The following is a 21579-nucleotide window of genomic DNA, read 5'->3' as shown; positions in this document are numbered from 1 at the left end:
GGCACCACAGACATTAAGATAGCTCGTCGCTCTAGCGCCAGAGTGCTCAAACTACAAAAAATAGCGGGCATTGCGCGATGCAGCAGCACTAGAGCAGCCTACTGAGAGTGCTCAACAAGGCGAAAGCCGCGGAGCGGGATACCCAATTATTATTATTATTATTAAAAGCTTACGTGGAGATAAATAATAATAATAATTTTAATATGGCAAGAAGTAGGACGAGCTGAAGCTTACATTGTTAATAAAGTAGTCCACATGTCGCTTCAGCTCGTCCTACTTCTTGCCATATTAAAATTATTATTATTATTATTATATTACGAAGTCTGAAGAAAATGTTGAACGGCCTCTGCTTGGATGACGACTACACCATAGCTCAGTGGTTAGAGCATCGCTGGCTACAAGCGAGGGTCCCTGGTTCGAGTCCTGGTGGTGACAGTCAATTTTTTCTTCAGACTTTTCCCGTTTGTCTCTTTTTCCCTCAAACCAGTTAATATTATTATTATCATTATTATAATGTACATGTACATGTACATACAGTACCTATAGGCCATGTCATTGCGTGTGGTAACGACTGGCTTCTTGCCTTGGCTTCCTGGCTTGGCTTAGGATTCGCGAAATCCATTGGAGCCATGATTGTAGACTCACAGAGGCCTCTTTGCTACAATGGATTCTTTGTCAGTGTCACTATGAATCGAATGTTCTGGCGCAGCAGTGAAAGCAGTCAATCGCATAGCCCTACACTGTCAGAAGTGAAATATGCGGGAATATTTGACTGCTTTTCCTCAAGCTGCGTACACTCCGTACAGTGCTCTATGTCCAGTGGACAGAGCCAGTAATACAAAGATCACACAGCAATGAAGCTTCATTGCTGTGTGATCTTTGTATGACTGCTTTTATCTGTGGGAGTCAATAATAATAATGGGGAGTGATAAAGTAAAATCACTTTCAAAGCGAGGGTCTCTGGTTTGAGTCCTGGTGGTGACAGTCAATGTTTTCTTCAGACTTTTCCCGTTTGCGTTTTTCCCTCAAATCAGTGAGTAAAATCATTTTGTGGACGTTGAAGATACAGAGCAGCGCTTCATGCACTGGCTCTGGATCTGTTGACATCCATGACTGTACACTTCTACAATCTACAGTGTATATGCAATGTATTGTAGTCTGCTTCACTTCACTCTTCAGGCGTTCAACTAACAACGACTACTACTACTGTCATGTCCGTGTGTTGCTAAAATGACATACAATATGACTTGTAGTACATGTACATGACTGTACATCACTTCAGCCTTCACTGGCTTCAGCCTTCAGGGCACTTTCCAAGGATGGGACCATACTAGAACATCAAACAAGAACTAGGCCTCTAGGGCCACGCACACTGCCTGCACTTGATCTGCCACCTGTCCGCGTTCATACCGTACCGGTATACAGGTGTTGGAGTGGTGGTACGCGTGCTTGCTGTCATACTCATAGCTCATGCGTGTCGCAATCTAGTACAATCAGGACAAGCCTGGAATGCTGGACGGAGAGTACGTCAAGGCGCGCACGTGCCTTTGTAGTTATGACAATCATGTACAAAGGCACTAGCGCGTGTATGTTTCCAAGGCGACCAAAATGCAAAAGTATTAGTACTATAGGATGAAGGCCGCAGACATCACGCAACTACGTTACCTGTTTGACATGTATTACTGTGTATTTTATAACAAAAATATTATTGAAAACCCAGAATCGATTTTCTCGTTCCTATTACCAGTGGGAAAAAAACGGAACTAAGGATACAACCAAAGACACGGAGGCTAAGTACTGTAAATAGAAAGGTGTTAGAAATAACATCAAGATACAAGTGCAATAAAACCACTAGAGGAAACGCAAAAAGGTAACAAGATTACATAACCAAAGGCGAGAAAGCACTAAACGAAGTGTCAACCTGCGAATACAACTTCAGTGCAACAACGTGCTCTTTCTGCTTATACAAAACAGGCTTATGAATACGTATACAAACTGCCTCAAGGACTTTCAACTGTTGGACATAACGCGCACGACACAGTACAGAAAAATGAGAGTAATCATACACACCAAGACAGTGAGGACGAGATAACAAGTGTAGATACACAGCCGACTTCTTACGATCAACACATTCATCCTTCTGATCTTGCTCCTTCCCACCCGACTCCTCCTCGTCCATCTCATCGTCCTCTTCCTCGGTCCGCTCTTCATCCTCACGATCATCATCACCACCATCATCTGCCTCGTCCTCTGTCTCCTCACCAACCGTGCGTGTCGAAGTGTGCGTGTCGTGCGTGTTGTGTCAAGCGGCCGAAGCGTGGCCGACTGCGCAAGAACCCACCCCATGTGCCAGTGGTACAGACTGAGCCAACACAGAATGCAGTGCCGTGTGGGAGAGCTAGGCTGCCCAAGTTGCCAACTTCAGCAGCACCACCGTCGCCCATGCCACCACCAGAACCACCACCGGCTCTTCTTTTGGCGGGGGCTGGGGTGGACCCAACTACACTCGCGCTGGCATCACCAACTCTCACACGAATTGCCACGCCGCCCACATTAATCCAGAGACCTCGGAGGGCAACAGCAAACTACTCCACAGAGATCTATGCCAGAAACGGCCAAGGACCGCGCGTTGTGGACAGTACCAACAGGAGGAGGGTCGAGCAGTATCATGAGTCAGTGAGTGAAGCGGATTTGGAGGAACAACTCCGCTCACGGGACGAGCAGCTAGCAAATGGGAGACAAGTGGTCTGTACTGAAACGGTGGATGAGACAGATGATCAGAGGATGGAAGAGGAATTGGATGACGAAACGGTTGGTGAGGAGACAGAGGACGAGGCAGATGATGGTGGTGATGATGATGATCGTGAGGATGACGAGCGGAACGAGGAAGAGGACGTTAAGATGGACGAGGAGGAGTCGGGTGGGAAGGAGCGAGATGAGGCAGACGAATGTGTTGATCGTAAGAAGTCGGCTGTGTATCTACACTTGTGATCTCGTCCTCACTGTCTTGGTGTGTATGATGACTCTCATTGTTCTGTACTGTGACGTGCGCGTTATGTCCAACAGTTGAAAGCAGGCAGTTTGTATACGTATTCATAAGCCTGTTTTGTGTAAGCAGAAAGAGCACGTTGTTGCACTGAAGTTGTATTCGTAGGTTGACACTTCGTTTAATGCTTTCTCGCCTTTGGTTATGTAATCTTGTTACCTTTTTACGTTTCCTCTAGTGGTTTTATTGCACTTGTATCTTGATGTTATTTCTAACACCTTTCTATTTACAGTACTTAGCCTCAGTTTCTTTGGTTGTATCCTTAGTTCCGTTTTCCCACTGATGATAGGAACGAGAAAATCGATTCTGGGTTTTCAATAATATTTTTGTTATAAAATACACAGTAATACAGGCCAAACAAGTAACGTAGTTGCGTGATGTCTGCGGCCTTCATGCTATTCATAGCTATATTAAAATTATTATCTCCACGTAGGTTATTTGTACTATTTATTACTTAACATGATCCCACGTTCCGCGCTGAATGCACAGGTGTTTGACCATAAATGCATGTCGATTTGCAAAACATTTTCTTTTCGTTTCGAGTACGTTCTCGTGCACTCAAGAAACGTCATCTTCATCTCTACCACTGCGAAAACCTTACACATTCTTGGCGAACCAATTGTAAATTTTCTGAGGAAAAGAAAGATGAATGTTTTCAGTAGAAATCTTGAAAAACTAGAAATGCCATACACTAGGCCTTGGCGGATAATGCTCGAAAAGGTGGCAGATTCTGCTTTTTTTGCACCGAAATTGGCAGAACCATACAAACCTTATGGCAGGCAATTTCTCGAATTCTGCTCCATTTCTTTATCCACATACCAAACATGCATGAAACTTACCAGAAAAAGTACCGAATTCTGCCAATTTTTCTGCCGGCATTATCCGCCAAGGCCTACCATACACACTGTAGAATACATAATATTTGAACATGTATAAGGGATTTGGAGACAAACTGACAAAGGTTTTATCATTGCGATTCAACGAAAGAGACATAAGAAAATCTTTTCTCATCGTTCTACAATGTTATGAATTCGGATGCGTGTACCGAAGCACGTGTAATTTCGTATTTTGAGTTTTTTAAACCCAGATTTACTCCACAAGAATGTGCAAGCACAAATGGTGACTGGGTGCGTGCATGTGTGTGTTTGTTTGTGTGTATGTGTGCCTGTGTTTACACGCTTGCGGGAAGGGGGCTTGCAGTGGGTTTGACCTGTTAGCGATAAAGTGAACTCTAATCTAGCAATGTAGCAAGGATACCTGAACTAATCTACATACATGTACATGTATACATCTTGATAGGTGTCTTCAAATAAAGGAAATGGGCCAAAGGGAAAAGAAACTGAAGATTATATTAAATGTTCCGCTGCGAACATACACTGTACATGCATACATACAGGAAACTGACTTTGTACTTGCACATTGTACATGTAACTCGTACAATATACCATGCTGAACATTCACTCCAGGATAATGTACAATATACCATGCTGAACATTCACTCCAGGATAATGTACAATATACCATACTGAACATTCACTCCAGGATAATGTACAATATACCATGCTGAACATTCACTCCAGGATAATGTACAATATACCATACTGAACATTCACTCCAGGATAATGTACAATATACCATGCTGAACATTCACTCCAGGATAATGTACAATATACCATACTGAACATTCACTCCAGGATAATGTACAATATACCATACTGAACATTCACTCCAGGATAATGTACAATATACCATGCTGCACATTCACTCCAGGATAATGTACAATATACCATACTGAACATTCACTCCAGGATAATGTACAATATACCATACTGAACATTCACTCCAGGATAATGTACAATATACCATGCTGAACATTAACTCCAGGATAATGTACAATATACCATACTGAACATTCACTCCAGGATAATGTACAATATACCATACTGAACATTCACTCCAGGATAATGTACAATATACCATACTGAACATTCACTCCAGGATAATGTACAATATACCATACTGAACATTCACTCCAGGATAATGTACAATATACCATGCTGCACATTCACTCCAGGATAATGTACAATAAACCATTCTGAACATTAACTCCAGGATAATGTACAATATACCATGCTGAACATTCACTCCAGGATAATGTACAATGTACATGTACATGTATGTTGAGAGTGTTACAGGTTACTAGCCGTAGCCTGGCTTCACAGATGTCTCCTGTACGGGAAGTGGCGGCCCAGGCGGAGCTGTAGATTCATCAGGATGCTTTTCCATCGGTGTTGAATGCAGAGCATAGCACACTGGTGCTTGATGCTTTTCAGGAGACTCCGTGCACTCAGCTATGAGTGGACCTGTAAACACACACACACACACACACACACACACACACACACACACACACACACACACACACACACACACAATCATTTTTTCTCTCTCTCTCTCTCTCTCTCTCTGTCTCTTTTTTCTTCCCTCTTTGCTACCTTGTAAACGGGAAGAAGTTCCCGTTTGGATTTTGCGAAGTAACACAAAGTAAAAACAAACAAACACACACACGCGCAAGGTTTCGAGTACTAAAACATTAGTGCTCCCTGGTAGACAGTATGCGGTTTGTCATACCTGTCCGGAGACCGTAGGATGGATATCCTGTCCCTAGCCGATCAAGCAGCTGTCCGATGACGACATCTTTCGCCATATTCTCCCGACACAGGAGCACGATCAGCTCCCTGTCCTGGGCGAGTCGCTTCTCCAGGCGATTGTTCCTCTCTATTAGAGCTGTGATTCTTGCTTCGAAAGGAGTGCACGTATCGCTGAGGCCAATTTCCGTGGTCATGTTCACTCAACCTCTGCAATGAAAACTACAGTAAACAACAGACCACTATGCTTTCGTTTGTAATAATGCTCAAGAGTTACACTAGCGGAAGTAAAATACAATGTAGGGCTTTTTCGTTGTTACTCTGAGTTTCATGGCAAAGACCAATCATCAGGCAACATCTGATCAGACGCACTGCCTCTGCACAATTTAATAATTTAAACTCGAATGTTGAGCCCATAGTAACCTACAGTACATGTACATGTATAAGCAAATTAGTTAGGGGTCGTCCACAAATATCGATGTTTCTTTAGAGTAGGGGTGAAAGTTGGCACTGAGATCCCGAGTTCGAGTACTCTGATTTTCTCCGATCGAATATTCGAGTATTCGAGTATTCTTCATCCCCTAAAAATTGCACACCAGGGGCCTTAAAATCACATGATACAACCCTGATTGAACCGAGTAGCAGTCATTTTTCTCGGGTATATCGGTTCGTGGGTCATTTGGGCTCTCTCAACTCGCGAAAAAATGTTCACCACACAGTCTGCACCTCAATATCTGCCTACTGCTGCTCTGAAACTGCAGATTTCTGTGATAAATGCATGCACCATGTATGAACGAGTACTCTGATTTATTCCGAGTACGATTATTTTTGAAAAAACCGAGCGAGTACTCGAGTACTCGGTATAATTGTTTCACCCCTAGTTTAGAGAAGATATTCGTTCGTTTGGGGGGGGGGGAGGGGGTTTGGGCCCTGTTCGTCTCGTCTTTGCAGAAAAAATATCGAACTCTATCTATGGACGGGCGCTGTTCGAACATGTAGTTTATGACCTACACAAAGAGAAAGCCCCGTGAGCATAGCCATGGCAAGGTTGCGCGACCGTGGCAACGTAAACCTAGGTGTATGGTGACATTAGAGTGGCAATTGATCACGTTTCACGAGGAAATTGAACTTCATTAAAAAATATCGATCCTTGCATAAACATGTGTATGTTCGTTATGAGGGGGGAGGGAGGGGGTCTGGGGAGAAATGAACAAATATCGTCTCGAAAAAAACATCGATATTTACGGACGGCCCCTTACTAACGTTAGTTATGATTTCTAAGGTCCGCCGATGCCAAAGGAGTAGTAATATTTCCACTGAAACTTGCCCCCAGGGTGCCCGGTAGACCGAAGTGCCCGTAACTTCGGGGTCCGGATAACCGAGGTATGAGTGTACATGTATAAGTTACTAGCTATGATTTCTAAGGTCCGCCGATGCCTACTCGCTCTGCCTTGTTGAGGAGGCCGACGTGAGAGACGTGGTCAAACGCACCAGCAATATCAATTGCTACTACTGGGACGCAGCTCCCTCAGCTACAACCTGCACCCATTCGCTTTGGACGTTTTTATGAATCGCATTCCTTCTTCTCTTCACATGTACATGTAACATGTACGTATTGTGTGACTCACGCACTGCCACCATCAATGCCAACGCAACGGATACGCGACATAGGACTTACCTTGAAGTGGCATGGTGTCGGTTGGTCAGAAATATACTATAATTATAGGCAGTACTGCTGTTCAGACGTCCGGTCATATACCAGTACTAATACTACTGACTACTAGTATCCTCGTGCATCAGCTGATAATAATGATGGGATCGCGAATCGCCAGATTGATCCCAGATCGTCCTGTTTACTTTGGGCATTTCGACAAACGTTCTTCTGTAACTAACTTCTAACTAAGACGGTAACGTTATAACTGGAACTTGTGTCCAGATCCACCCCCTTTTATCTTTTCTGAACAAGGGCATCGCCGTACATGTTAGTGTAGTGAAAGACCGGTTGCAGTGCAGAGGGCATACGGGCACGCTGACGGCCATGCATGCAGTGCCAGTCAGTAAAGACAGGCAGTGAGCAGGTGAGTACAGTCCACAGTACGCAGTAGTCCAGTAGTACATGTAGTAGTATGCGTGCAGCAGTGGTCCAATATTGTTGTCTTGGTGGTCTGTGCCTGTGGTGTGAACTAACACCCATTCGCTTTGGACGTTTTTATGAATCGCATTTCTTCCCCTCTTCACATGTACATGATGTACGTATTGTGTGACTCACGCACTTCCACCATCAATGCCAACGCAACGGATACGCGACATAGGACTTACCTTGAAGTGGCATGGTGTCGGTTGGTCAGAAATATACTATAATTATAGGCAGTACTGCTGTTCAGACGTCCGGTCATATACCAGTACTAATACTACTGACTACTAGTATCCTCGTGCATCAGCTGATAATAATGATGGGATCGCGAATCGCCAGATTGATCCCAGATCGTCCTGTTTACTTTGGGCATTTCGACAAACGTTCTTCTGTAACTAACTTCTAACTAAGACGGTAACTGGGACTTGTGTCCAGATCCACCCCAATTTATCTTTTCTGAAGAAGGGCATCGCCGTACATGTTAGTGTAGTGAAAGACGGGTTGTAGTGCAGAGGGCATACGGGCACGCTGGCGGCCATGCATGCAGTGCCAGTCAGTAAAGACAGGCAGTGAGCAGGTGAATGCAGTCCACACTGGAACAGTAGTACTATGGGTCAGTGCCAGTGGTCTGTGTTTAGTGCGTGCCACTGTCAGACTGTGTTTGGTGTACGTGGAATCGTGGATGTGTCTAGAGACTCTAGACTACCTCGATGACATCTCTTGAAACGCAGCGTGTCATGAAGACATGATGATGAGGCAAACTGCCTGGCATGCTGGTACACAGGTAACTATTTCTTAGTAGTGCTGGTACGCCCACTCAGTACAGGGTCAGGCCTGCAGGGTAGACCTGGTACCGGTAGACGCATAACCCTGGATCGTGGGCGCAAAGACTACCACTCACGTTTCACTACTGCCTAGTACTGAATCCTACCTGACTTCTTGACACGACTCAAACTTGCCAAAGTCACTAAATCAATGTCAACTACAATAATCAAGCCACATATCTACAACGTCACGCGGGTGCTGGCAAAAGTCCTGCTGCACGGCGGCGGGCTTTGCCCGCCGCCGTACAGCCCAATACGTGGCTCAAAAACCTGATTTTTTGGACTTGGAGCAAAATTCTGCACACTTTCGCGTGTTTCCATGATACGACAAGTTGCGCACGGTCTGCTCACATTCAAATACAGTGCTGCCAACAAAAAAATCTTTCCTTGCAAGGGCACATTTTCGGCCATAACTCTTGAACGGCCGGTCAGATCGGGACACAATTTTCAGAGAATTTGCAGCTATTCATGCTCTTTCAACTGACGTAGCACTCAATATGAATTTACAAATTCGATTTTTCAGCGAATTTTTGGGTAGTCTGCCACCTTAATCTGCAAGCCCCCAGATACATGTACATGTACATGTACAATCATGTACTACTACTAGTAGGTGCTGGTACGCCCACTCAGTACAGGCTAGACCTGGTAAGTGGTAGACACATAACCCTGGATCGATCGTAGGCGCAAAGAAAACATTAGATTTAAAAGGTGGCAGATCACATTTGGGTCCAAAAAAAGGACCAAAAAATGAAAGTTGTCAGAATGAGGCCATATCCGGCTCATTTTCCTCCTAAAGTGATGAACTTTCCGCTGGTGTAATTTTTTATGCGGTAAACAACACGACGGTTGGGAAATTTTAAAAATTCAAACCAACTCCCACTGCGAATTTGTAAAAAATCAGCTGATCTCCACTTTGAATGCAGTTCGCAAGCGCAATCAATCTTCGTTCCGGTTCACCGCGTGGATCGCGGAGGGTGCCAAGACCGCCAGCATGTGTGTGTGTGTGCCGTGTTGGCTTTTAGTTGTACCCCGCACCGACCCGTACATCTACTCAGCTCTGCAGTACAGTCTAGTCAGCAGGTCAGCACTGGTACGGTGTCACTGTCAGCACGAACAAAAAAAAAAATGCAAATCCGCGTCAAAGGAAGTATAGAAAAATTTGGAAATTGGCGTGGCCGCTGTTCTCTGTAGCTTTTGTCTTCTGGTCATTGGCAATAAGAGGAGATAGTCCGCTAACTACAGAGCCAAGAAGCGTGTTTTCTACGGGAACCAGTTCCAGAGCCCCAAGCGCAGAGATCTGGAGAAAGAAAACGAGTCTGCATCTCGTGCTCAAACTGAATGTGACTCTGAGCAATTGGGAGTACCTGACACGTCTCGTAGCTGTGAACCCTTGGCTGGCGATCTGAACTTACTTGCAGATGAGGATACCGAGAGCGCTGGTGACTCCAATGAAGACTCAAGTGAGGAGAGTGATGAAGTCCTGGATTATGACAAGCGGAATTTTAGTTTGCAGAAATTAAATTTAATTGCAGAATTTATTGTCCACATCAGCAGTTTGCAGAAAATGTAAGAGCTGGCCTAGTCTCCATAATTGAAGTTGCATGCAACTACTGCACTGCTGTTGCTTCACCGCCCGCAGTGGGAAAGACATCCAGTTATTTTGAATTGAATAGAAAGAGCGTACTGGCTATGCGCCTGCTTGAACGAGGCCGCGAGGATTTCCGGAAATTGTGTGCATTCCTCGATTTGCCAGCGCCGGTTGCAAAGAAGAACTACCAGCGCCACGTGAAGAATCTTCACCAAGCTGCTAAAGCTACTGCAAGTTTGAGCATGAATAATGCTGCTGAAGTTGGGTTCACACAACGAGTTGCAGCCGGGGAGGAATCGCCAGCCGAAATCGCCGTCACAGCGGACGGAACATGGATGCGACGAGGATACAGCTCCTTATATGGCATGCAGACTGTGATTACTTGGGAGACACACACATTTTGTGGACGTGGAAGTGTTGACCCGCTATTGTACTTTCTGCACAAGGAAGGAGACTCCCTACGGAACTATTTTGGAAATGCTATCTGCAGGATTGCAGGCTTCGTCACAGCGATGGCCCGTGTTATTTGGGCATCTGTTTGCCACAACGTACAGTCCAAGGATGCCGAGAAATGCAATCAGTTCTGCCCAGAAGGACTCAGGGTGCAGGTGGCAGCAATAGAAGTGTGGATATGGCAATGTTTCTGTGGCAGTTTCTTCATCGTCAAACAACACTATCCCTGTTGCAGTCTTTGACGAAATTAAACCGGTATAACATATTATGTCCATCTTGCCGACAAATCCCTCCTACAGGGCTGTGTTTGCCGTGCCACACAGAATGCCAATGAAGCACTCAATGGCACTATTTGACATCTCTGTCCAAAGGAATCGTTCTGTAGCTCCATAACTGTTGAGACTGCTGTGTTCCTGGCAGTGATCGTGTTCAATGAAGACCACAGTGAGCTTGCCGAAGTAGTACAGCGTATGGGGTGCACTGTTAGTCCGTCGTTGGAGAGAAATCTAGGTGTCTTTCAAGAGGAAAACTGTACCACAAGCGTAGAAAGTCGTCAGAAGAGGAGCAAAAGGCAAGGAAGCATTGCAGAGCAATGAAGAAAGGGTTTCTGGATCAAGCACAGCACAAGGAAGAAGAAACATATGCTGCTGGTGGCTTTTGAAAGGTGAAACTGGAGTGTACTTTTTCATGAATTTGACCCTCTTTTTCATGGACTCCGACAAGCTTGAGCCAACATATCTCAGGGCTTACTTGTCATAGAATCATAATCTTGGGCATTATTCACATCTACGTGAAATTTGCTAGGTGCTAAACTAAACAGAACTGTCAATATCCCAGCGAGGTTCTTCCAACTGGCATGCCTCTGAATTATCTGTAAACATCGCGTTTCTGATCTGTAAAATTGAAAATCACAATGCTCCACTGTACATATGTTTGCAAGGTTTAGTCTAGTTTAGCACCTCGAGCTGTCAGTCTGCATGAGTTCTGAGCAAATTAATACTGCTGGGTACCATTAGCCTCTGTTCTCTTTTGGCTCAATCCTTGCCCTGTACGTGCGATATGAACGCATTTTGGCTGAGAGCAAGTTCGGCACTTCAAGATATGTGAGATGTGTGAAAAATGATTCTGAACCTAGGTATGAACACCCTCAACATCACTACCAAGTTTGGTTTGGATATTCCTAGCTGTTCATGACTTCTGGTCCAAAGAGTGTAGCATACGGAAAAGGGGAACTGCCACCTTTTTAAATAATTGTCACAATATGTGGCGTATGTAGAGAAGTGCCTCATCACCGTCACAACCGCATTGTCGTGTGATGCTTTATTTTTGTGCAGTACTCAAATGCCCAATAGCGGAAGATTACATCACCATTTTTGTGCTGCCTCTGGCTCACACCATCATAATGGCCTCCCGACGCATTAGACTTTAGTAACGTTATGTACATGTACATGTACATGTACATACCCATAGTCGGCATAGGCCATGTGTTTGGTAACGACTGGCTTCTTGCCTTGGCTTCCTGGCTTGGCTTGTACTAAGTTATACTTATCATCGTACATGTACATGGATTGTCTTAGTTTTCGCGAACTCCATTGGAGCCATGATTGTAGACTCACAGGGGCCTCTTTGCTACAATGGATTCTTTGTCAGTGTCACTATGAATCTAATTTTCTGGCGCAGCAGTGCAAGCAGTCAATAAATATAGCCCTACATCGTAAGGAGTGAAATATGCGGAAATATTTGACTGCTTTTATCTACATTGTAGGTACCTCAGGCTGCTGTGTGGTAACACACACACTACAAGTACAATGTACATCTATGTCCAGTGGACAGAGCCAGTATTGTCATACAAAGATCACACAGCAATACAATGATCACACAGCAATGAAGCTTCATTGCTGTGTGATCTTTGTATGACTGCTTTTATCTGTGGGAGTCAATACTATTATAGCAATAAAAACTGCTTTATGGCAGTTTTCTAAAAAAAGTTATTGTGTTCTAGTCCATGGACCCCGTCTAAAAAGTAAGAAATTAACGAAATGTGATAGCCGAAAATTAAAATTTCACACAAAACCTCACAACAATCACAGCACTTGAAATGCTGCTTTCAACCCTAAACTTGTACTGCACAAACAATTGGCAACATGCATGTCATGCATGCATAGGAAAGAGGATCACCAGGGGAAAAGGTCTTCTACATGTAGCTTTTCATTCTGTGTGTGATTATTGTGAGGTTTTGTGTGAAATTTTAATTTTCGGCTATCACATTTCGTTAATTTCTTACTTTTTAGACGGGGTCCATGGACTAGAACACAATAACTTTTTTTAGAAAACTGCCATAAAGCAGTTTTTATTGCTATAATTTCTTTTGTTTTTTCTGTCACCAATCAATGGAATGCCCTATCACAATATGTAAATTTAAACTAAAATAATGATGACCTTCACATCATATCAAGAGATCAATACCGTATTAATACGCATTGATGTGCAAGCCTTTTCTTGCAGAAAATGGCAAAATGCATGTTCTTCTGCGGGGAAACATGTGAGTACGTAGTGGTGGACCGTGGTGATACTTTTTTTATACGGAGGTCATTCTGTGCATGTTGCTGTAGCAGGATTTCATGACCCTGTCATAAAATTGTCTTGCCTTTCAGATATTTCAGATCTCCCCACCCTCGATCAGATTTATTTGAGAAATGTAACCAGGTGCGTGTCGCAGATGTTTTTGTTGATTCTGTGTTTATAGTACGAAGTAGTGGTCGTGAGTCAGTCAAGTGTCAAGTAAAGTCGGCGGAATAGCGCGAGCTCCGGTGTGGGGAGCAAACCTTTCTGTGTTTATAATGGTTTATAATCATGGGTTTTCGTGATAAGGTCATCCTGCATCATATTGCACTGAAATCGTAATCCTGTTGATGTCGATACAACTTTTGGAAGTCACAGTAGTTCAATGACTTCAAACTGTTAGTCCACGATTTTCTAAAACAACACAGCAAAAGAGGAACAATAAACATGTATTAAAATGTAAACAAATACATTGCTGAGTCCGACACCTCCTTCCAACAACTACACTGATCTTGAGGATAAAAGGGGCAAGGCTATGGTTGGAGGTACTGAGAGATAAACAAGGCACTCCATAATAATAAAATCTTACACATCTTTTGGTGAGTATGAATGATATCCAGTCGAACCTCTTTAGGACGAACACCAAGGGACCGATGGTATTTATTCTGTGAGTTTGTCTCAACCTATTTATAACCAGTGAATACAATTATTTCTCCAATAGACATACGAATAGATTTCTTCTACAGCGAAAGATGATTCTAAGCCACACCAACTCATTGACTCGTCTCATATGAAACAAATGAGTCACTAGAGAGGTTCTGCAAAACGAAAACGCGTACAAACTTTCGTTCTACGTCATGAAGTGCGAAACTTCGCACGAACTTTCGCAACTTTGGACGCGAAACTTGCAGGGAACGCGAAATGAAGTGTCGTAGGAAAATTCGTGAGATCGGGTCATGGCGTACGTGCACTTGGCCCGCACAAACTACGAAAATGTGCAGAACGCAAAATTCGTACACACTTTCGCAAGGACTGTCGCGAAACTTCGTTCGAATTTTCGTTTTGCAGAACCTCTCTACTGAACTTTTCTTTAGAAACATGACGGCAACTGAAACAGCAACAGAGAAAGTACGATACATGTACAGCACATTCTTGCAGGTACAGGTACTAGTACACAAACAGTTTGCAGATCGTAATTCTTGCTTTGGCGGCACGAAACTTTATTTGGGGCAGTGCAATCTCGGCGGTACTCACAAATAATAAATCAAACAGCCCAGACTCCAGTAAACAAATCCAATCATACAACTTACAAGTACAAGATCTTCACGAGACGAGACTGCACCCATTGGCTTGTTTCGTATGAAGCAAACAAGTTACTGATCCTCTCCACAATGGAGATTTTCCCTGATATGCGAATATATTTTGCAAACTCGGTCAATGGGTCCTTGAACCTTTCCCTCCAGATTGGGAACTGCCAACGATAGTATGTCACTGACCAGTGCCTTTCTTGTAACGTACCAATGTACAACGAATACGAGTATTTCGACAACACATCTAACATAAGCCTTACCGTCAAGAAGGTGAACTCGCGCTCTTCGCACACTGTAGACAAGGGCAAAGAGATAAAAATGGATCTAAATCCGAATAAAATCAGCACACGTTTCCGTAAATGAAAGGGTGAGTATAAGCAAATGAATCGAAGGAAACAAAGAGATCCTGTCAGCTTTTCCATTATTAATTTTATTGCATTCCGCCCAAATTCAGCACACTTTTCGTAAATGAAAGAGTCAACACAAGCAAATAATCAAAGGGAACTGGTCAACTCACCTGTCATTGAGTATAATTCAGCGAAAGGAGGTCTCAGCAGCGCCGAAACGAAATAAGCCAGGCCAGGAGACGAAATATCCGAAACAGCTCATACAAGAAGCAGTTCCAGAAGGAAGTTCCTCGCGCATGCACATCCGAACGTTCGAACACGGACTGCAGTACTGCACTGCAACACAATGTCTGCCGTGCACGTGCACCGCACGCGGCTACCACCCGTTGGTAGGCCTAATACCGAGCACCTTACGTAGAGACTTACGTAGCCTAAGTGAAATACCGAGCACCTTACGTAGAAACTTACGTAGCATAGCGGTGTCGTTTTTCTTGCCATGTGAACACAATAATAGAAAAGCTGACAGGATCGCTTTTCTAAATTAGGGAGTGATAAAGTAAAATTACTTTCAAAGCGAGGGTCTCTGGTTTGAATCCTGGTGGTGACAGTCAATGTTTTCTTCAGACTTTTCCCGTTTGCGTTTTTCCCTCAAACCAGCGAGTAAAATCATTTTCTGGACGTTGAAGATACAGAGCAGCGCTTCATGCACTGGCTCTGGATCTTTTGACATCCATGTACACTTCTACAATGTACTGCATGCAATGTATTGTAGTCTTCTTCACTTCAGGCGTTCAACTAACGACTACTGTACTACTGTTGAGTCCGTGTGTCATGTTGCTACGTCATACAATGATTATGTAGTACATCACTTCAGCCTTCACTGGCTTCAGCCTTCAGGGCGCTTTCCAAGGATGGGACTAGAATGTCAAATAAGTACTACAATCATACGTGTATGTGTACGTGCAAGTCACTCTCGAGATCTCTTCTCTACTAGTACTACTCTAGCTCTACGACTACTAGTATACTACGAGTACGACTCTACTCTCTACTCTAGTCGACTAGTCTAGTCTAGCTACATTGTACAGGTCGTCCCCCGTTAATACGAGTCCGGTTAGTACATAAACCCCGTTAGTACATAAGAAATCTCAAGTCCCGGACGAAACGTGGTCACTTCCATACAAATTGTGTCGGTTAGTACATAATTCGTTAGTACATAAACCCCGTTAGTACATAACATTTCTCCGGACCCACATGCCACCTACCTCAATAGTACATAATTTGTTGGTCTTTTGGGCTTCCAGTGGAGGCACATCGTGTTCTAGTTTCTACTGGTGGACGCAATTAGCTCAGAAATCAGAGCGCACATCACAAACTGACAAAGCTCTGTTTTTCCCTGAGTGACTGTACAGGTGCGACTGGGCAGGTATCATGTAAAAGTTCTGGTCTTACAGTAAAACTGTAGAATCTTCGCTGACTGTGACCGTTATAACATAATTTTTATGTTATATCGAGGGAATCAAGAATATCTCGCTCCCTAGTAATGGCAGCAAGAAACACTCTGAAAAGTTGAAAAAAAGTGAAAAATTCTGATACACAAGCAAGATATGTACACTTTCGTTTAGTACATAAACCCCGTTAATACATAACATTTGTCAAGTCCCAGAGATTATGTATTAACGAGGGACGACCTGTAGATCAACAAGCTCTTGACCTGATATCAGTACGCAGAATCACGTGCCTAGCGCCTGCACTTGATCTGCCACCTGTCCGCATTCATAACTTCATACCGTACCGGTGTTGGAGTGATGGTGATTCATGCCATGCTGTCATACTCATACTGAGTCAAAGCTCGTGTCGTGTCACAATTAAAATCTGGTACAACACGGTAAAGCCTGGAGTGCTGGACGGAGAGCACGTCAACGCGCGCACGTGCCGTTGTACATTATGACAATCATGTACAAAGGCACATGCGCGTGTATGTTTCCAAGGCGACCAAAATGCCTTAAGGGGAAGTCCGGTGAAAAATTTAAATTCCAGGGTCGGTAGAGTTTCGGCCGCTGAGTCGAATGGTGTTGATCCCACGTGTCTCCGACAAAGCGTTCTCGAGATATTTCCGTTTGAAAAACTGAGTTTCGGGGGCTGCGCCATGACGTCATGCGGCCGCGCCACACCCTCTGCAACGTCATAGCGTGCAGCTAGGTCAAAAGGAGTGCGTGAAAGCAATAGTGTACTTCAAATGATTTGGCGACCCATAGTAGGTGGTGCAAGCGACTCCGAAGACCATGAAGACGTAACTCCTTGTGAGAGTGAGGATGCAGCCATGGCTGACCTTCATGAGTTCGGTCTGGGGCTGAGAACCTCGGTATTCAGCTGAAGAAATGGCCGCGCGGGCCGGTCAAGAGTGAGCGCTACTGAGTTTCCGACTGATGAAGAAGAAGCAGCTATTGCAGACGAGGCTGATCGCTGGAGAGCAGAGTCGCATCACTCTTCGCCAAAATGGAGAAGAGTGATGCGAGTGCTCTAAGACTAAAATTAATGTTGTTCCATGCCGATTCGCTTAGACTCCAGTAACCTGCCACATGGTGATGTTTTGGTGCGAAATTGGCATATTTCGGACACTCAATTGGAGAACAGTGCAGGCTCTTTGAACCGTGGGCACGACTCTTCGCTCGCAACGCTACGGGATCTGAAAGTTCTAGGTCCGGAAGCTGTTCGCTGTTTTGTCACTTGTCACGGTTGTGCACTCATCGCTGTAGCATAAAATAATGAGGCGGGAGCGGAAAACTAAAATTTTCTTTCTCAAAGCACAACCACCGGTGCACCGGCACCGGCAAGGAGAAACGCTCTTTTTCTGACTACATCGACGGTCCCCCAATCCTGACCACCATGACACCACAGAGGGCAGTTGCAAACCAGCACCGGCGCTCCACTCGCCACCAGCAAAAGAACCAGCACCCGCACCAACTACATGTAGCACCGACACTGCCCGCCGGAGCCCGTAATAGTGCTCTCCGATCATTCCCCCATGCCACGATCCAAGACTGGAATCGTCTCCCATCTGCCCTGCTACGCAACCTTCCCACGCAGAAGGGAATGCAGGCATTCAAGGAAGGCGCCTACATTGTACTACTACAAGTCGGTCCGCAGCCGAGACTGGCGCTCAGCCACAGATGCCCTCTGAACACTCCCTGAACACTCTCTCTGCTTGCACCCTGGCTCCCCCCTTTTTATTATTTTTTATCTTTATATTTTTTATTTATATATTTTTTTCTTCCTCTATCACATGTACATGTATCATCTTTCCGTTTTTCCTTCCTCTATATAAATGTAACCCCCCCCTCCCCTCCCCCTGTGCCTACTCCTCCCCAGTTTTTGGTGCTCTGAAGTGTCGCTGAAGCCGAGACCTCAGGTCGGCGGAGATGCTCCAGTTTCACCACCACAGTTGCGTCTGCAACCACCTCTATCATGCAGTATTCTGTTCTCGAGGTTCGTGGTTTCTCGTAAAAAAACAAAAAAAACATGACTCGACTGAACAATACGACTGATAAAGTTACGAGTGTAGTACATGACAAGTCCGTGTGTTGACTAGTTTTTTTAGTCTTGTGACTCGAGTCTTGTTGTACCTACCCCATGAGCCCAGCACGGCAGTGCGGGAGTAGTTCCGTGTGTGATGAGTTTGTTGACTACACTACAGCTAGCATGCAAGCAGCGCATTGCTAGAGCCGCAGAGGCCAGTGCATGTCGACGGAAAAAGTCCAATTCGGAAACGGCTAAAATACTGTATAACCTCGAGGTTTACCGAGCTGAAAATCACAGAGTACGTAGTGTTTGTAACACTGAATCGAATGGTCTTGGTCCGAAGAAGCTACGACAAACGGTTCCCCAATCGAACGCGCTCCGAATATGGCCGTTTTGTACACATCTAGATGGAGTGGCTACCTGGCTGCACGCTGTGACGTCATCACCTGGATCTGGGTGAGGCGCGCCCAAATCCGAACATGTTTGATTGGGCGTATCTGACGAACCATAGGCCGGGGCATCCTCGGACAAAGACCATTCGATTCAGCGCCCCGAACTCTACGGACTGTGAATTTTAACCTGTTTGCTGGCCTGTTTGCTTAGGATCGTGAGAAGCGCAGCAGATCTTCAAAACTCGAATTACAAAGATTACGCGACGGCGTGTCACAACTCTTTGCTCTCCTGCCGTTTCGTTCCCTGCGCAGTGGAACGAACTCCTTCCCTCCAAATCCATGGTTAGGTGTGGGTAGAGCCGAGTTTGAGCCGCATATTGTGGAGTATCGTCTTGGTAGACTAGTGCTCTTCATCATTTTCTTCCCGGGCATTAGTGACCCGAAGCGCTTGTAGGCTTGCGATATTTTTGGGTAGTTCGTCCCTCACTTCACCTTAGCCACAGCTCAGTACCAAGGGTAAGTCACGGAGAACTACCATTGTTCGATGTCCATCTCTCAAACTACAGAAAGGATCAAGGCAGCCCAAGATTCTCCATCTTCTAGCTACTTGTGGGCAATTTTGTTTGCCAGCAGTGCAAGAACAGGTTCCTGCACGAGTACAAGTACTGACCTAGTACATGTATGAGTGACTGGAACGTGTTTCCCGTATGCACCCAAGCCAAGGTCGCAAGGAGATTACTCACAGTCATTGCGTTTACATGAACCATTCTGTGACTCGAGTCCTGTACTGTATGACTCTATGACAGTATGAGGCTGTGAGGTGAGTGAGAGTGACTTCGACAACCGTTCCTACACGGACTACATGTACACAGTACACGACTTTTGCATGTACTTTCAGACCTCAGAAGCTTGTCATTGAAATCGTAGACTCATGAGTGGATTGTCACAATCCACTCATCAGTCGTGTCCACTGCATGCCCGTCTTCAAGGGACGTCGGGCAGTGGATTCCGACGGATTACCAGCTGTCGGTCGTCCCAGCCCTCCCAGGCTGATCAGGAGACTGTCAATCAGCTCTTGCAACTACTTGTATCAAACTTGTATCATAATCGGACAGCATGGATGCAAAGTATTGCAAACAGTGCAAGATACGCTCCATGCCGAGTGACTGGCCAAGACTGTAATCCTGGTCAGGTACCTAGAGTAGAGACGAGTAGACGTGGCCAAAACAGTGCGCGGACCCAAAAGTCGGAACGAGATTTTTCTAGGACGTCTTTTTCCAGGTTTGGCCCACGGACTACCATTATGGAAAGCGCGAATTCGGACGCACAAACAAAATGGCCAGTGATATTACCACGTACATGTAACTAATTACTTGCAAATGCAAGGTACTATCAGCACACACGATACTGCATAAGCAACACCATAACACACAACCGTACATGGGAAAGGTGATGCCGTGGTGGGATACCAGTATTACCGGTAGTAGTATTTGGCTTGGCACTGCTATGTACATGTACATGTACATGCATGTACAAACACAAAGGCAGAACAAACAGAGACCAAAAATCTTTCTCGTAACTCGGAGTTTCGTGTTCATAAACACTCATCAGACGATGTACAAATGTATAATAGTACATATGGGATGTGCATTGCCAAAATAAGTTAATAACGTACGAAATAGGGCTTACCAGTGTCCTTGAATGAACTTGGGTGATCCTGGGTGGGTCAGAAGTACTGATAGCGATCCCTATGCTCCTTGAGCTTATACATGTACCTGTTGCAGTAACAGTAACTTCTAAGTAAGTTCTAGCTAAGATCTTTCATTCTCAATTGACCTGCGAAGGTTACACTGTAGATGGTGCAATCAAGTGCCAAAACTCGTAAAGAGAAGAGAAACCACGTTCTGCACACAGAGAACCACACAGACCAACAATTCTACAGCCAGGCCGAGTGTCTTGGCTCTTGCACTTCTCCTCCTACTAGTAGTATCAGTATCACTACTTCTTTTATCATGAGCAGGTCTACTTCTACTGGCACGTTGTTTGGATACCCCAAGCAGGCAACCACAGACCTATCAACCTAAGACCACAAAAACTGTACAGAAGACAGCCTGTCACTCCACTGTACAGCGGCGAAGGCTCCGTGTTCGTGACGAGCCTCTGTTTTGGGCAGCAAACCAAAGAAAGTGTGTGACAATCCGCGTTCGCCTCAGTTAAACCAATAAGTGGATCAAAACCTGGAGAGGCGACGAACAAACGACTATCAGAACTACCGGTACATGTACTTCGCGTACAGAATGAAAAGCTACAAGACCTTTTCCCCTCGTGATCCTCTTTCCTATGCATGCATGTTGCCGTTGGTGCAGTACAAGTTTAGTGTTGAAAGCAGCATTCCAAGTGTTGTGATTATTGTGAAGTTTTGTGTGAAATTTTAATTTTCAGCTACATGTATCACATTTCGTTCATTTCTTATTTTTGACGGGGTCCATGGTCCATGGACTAGAACACAATAACTTTTTTAGAAAACTGCCATAAAGCAGTTTTTATTGCTATAATAGATTCTGCGATGGGCAGGTCTGAGGTGAGGTGAGGTGAGGTGTACATGTGTGTCTGTACGCGTGTTCCATTGGAACCCATCTAGCACGCACCACCACAAGACACATCTCATCATGTGACCCCAGTCTAGCATGCCAGCGAGAATTATTTGTTGGAATGCCTGCACTTCGAGATGAGCTCACTTCTCTTGTTGAGGCATG

The 21579-nt window shown here is 44.8% G+C and overlaps 1 protein-coding gene across 2 annotated transcripts in view; it reads right to left on the bottom strand.

Annotated features, from left to right (window-relative positions):
* Nucleotides 1-8315, bottom strand: part of LOC135830035 (uncharacterized) — a 32343-nt gene extending 24028 nt beyond the window's left edge. The window contains exons 1-3 of one of the 2 annotated variants that reach the window (XR_010555980.1): nucleotides 7373-8260; nucleotides 5678-5916; nucleotides 5014-5409 (exon numbers count right to left, since the gene is read on the bottom strand). Coding sequence is in view for 1 of the 2 variants with exons in the window: in XM_065342419.1 (XP_065198491.1) it covers nucleotides 5678-5891 (214 nt within the window). In the remaining variant the exon portion in view is untranslated. Of the gene's footprint in view, nucleotides 1-5013; nucleotides 5410-5677; nucleotides 5917-7372 lie in introns of those variants that run through there. The other variant, XM_065342419.1, reaches the window with a different exon arrangement.
* Nucleotides 8316-21579: the final 13264 nt, after the last annotated feature.

The sequence above is a fragment of the Sycon ciliatum genome, chromosome 13, assembly GCF_964019385.1.
Source record: "Sycon ciliatum chromosome 13, ocSycCili1.1, whole genome shotgun sequence".
In the NCBI taxonomy this organism is placed as follows: domain Eukaryota; kingdom Metazoa; phylum Porifera; class Calcarea; order Leucosolenida; family Sycettidae; genus Sycon; species Sycon ciliatum.
The sequence above is the reverse complement of the archived record's forward strand: the minus strand, read 5'-3'. Positions and strand labels throughout refer to the sequence as shown.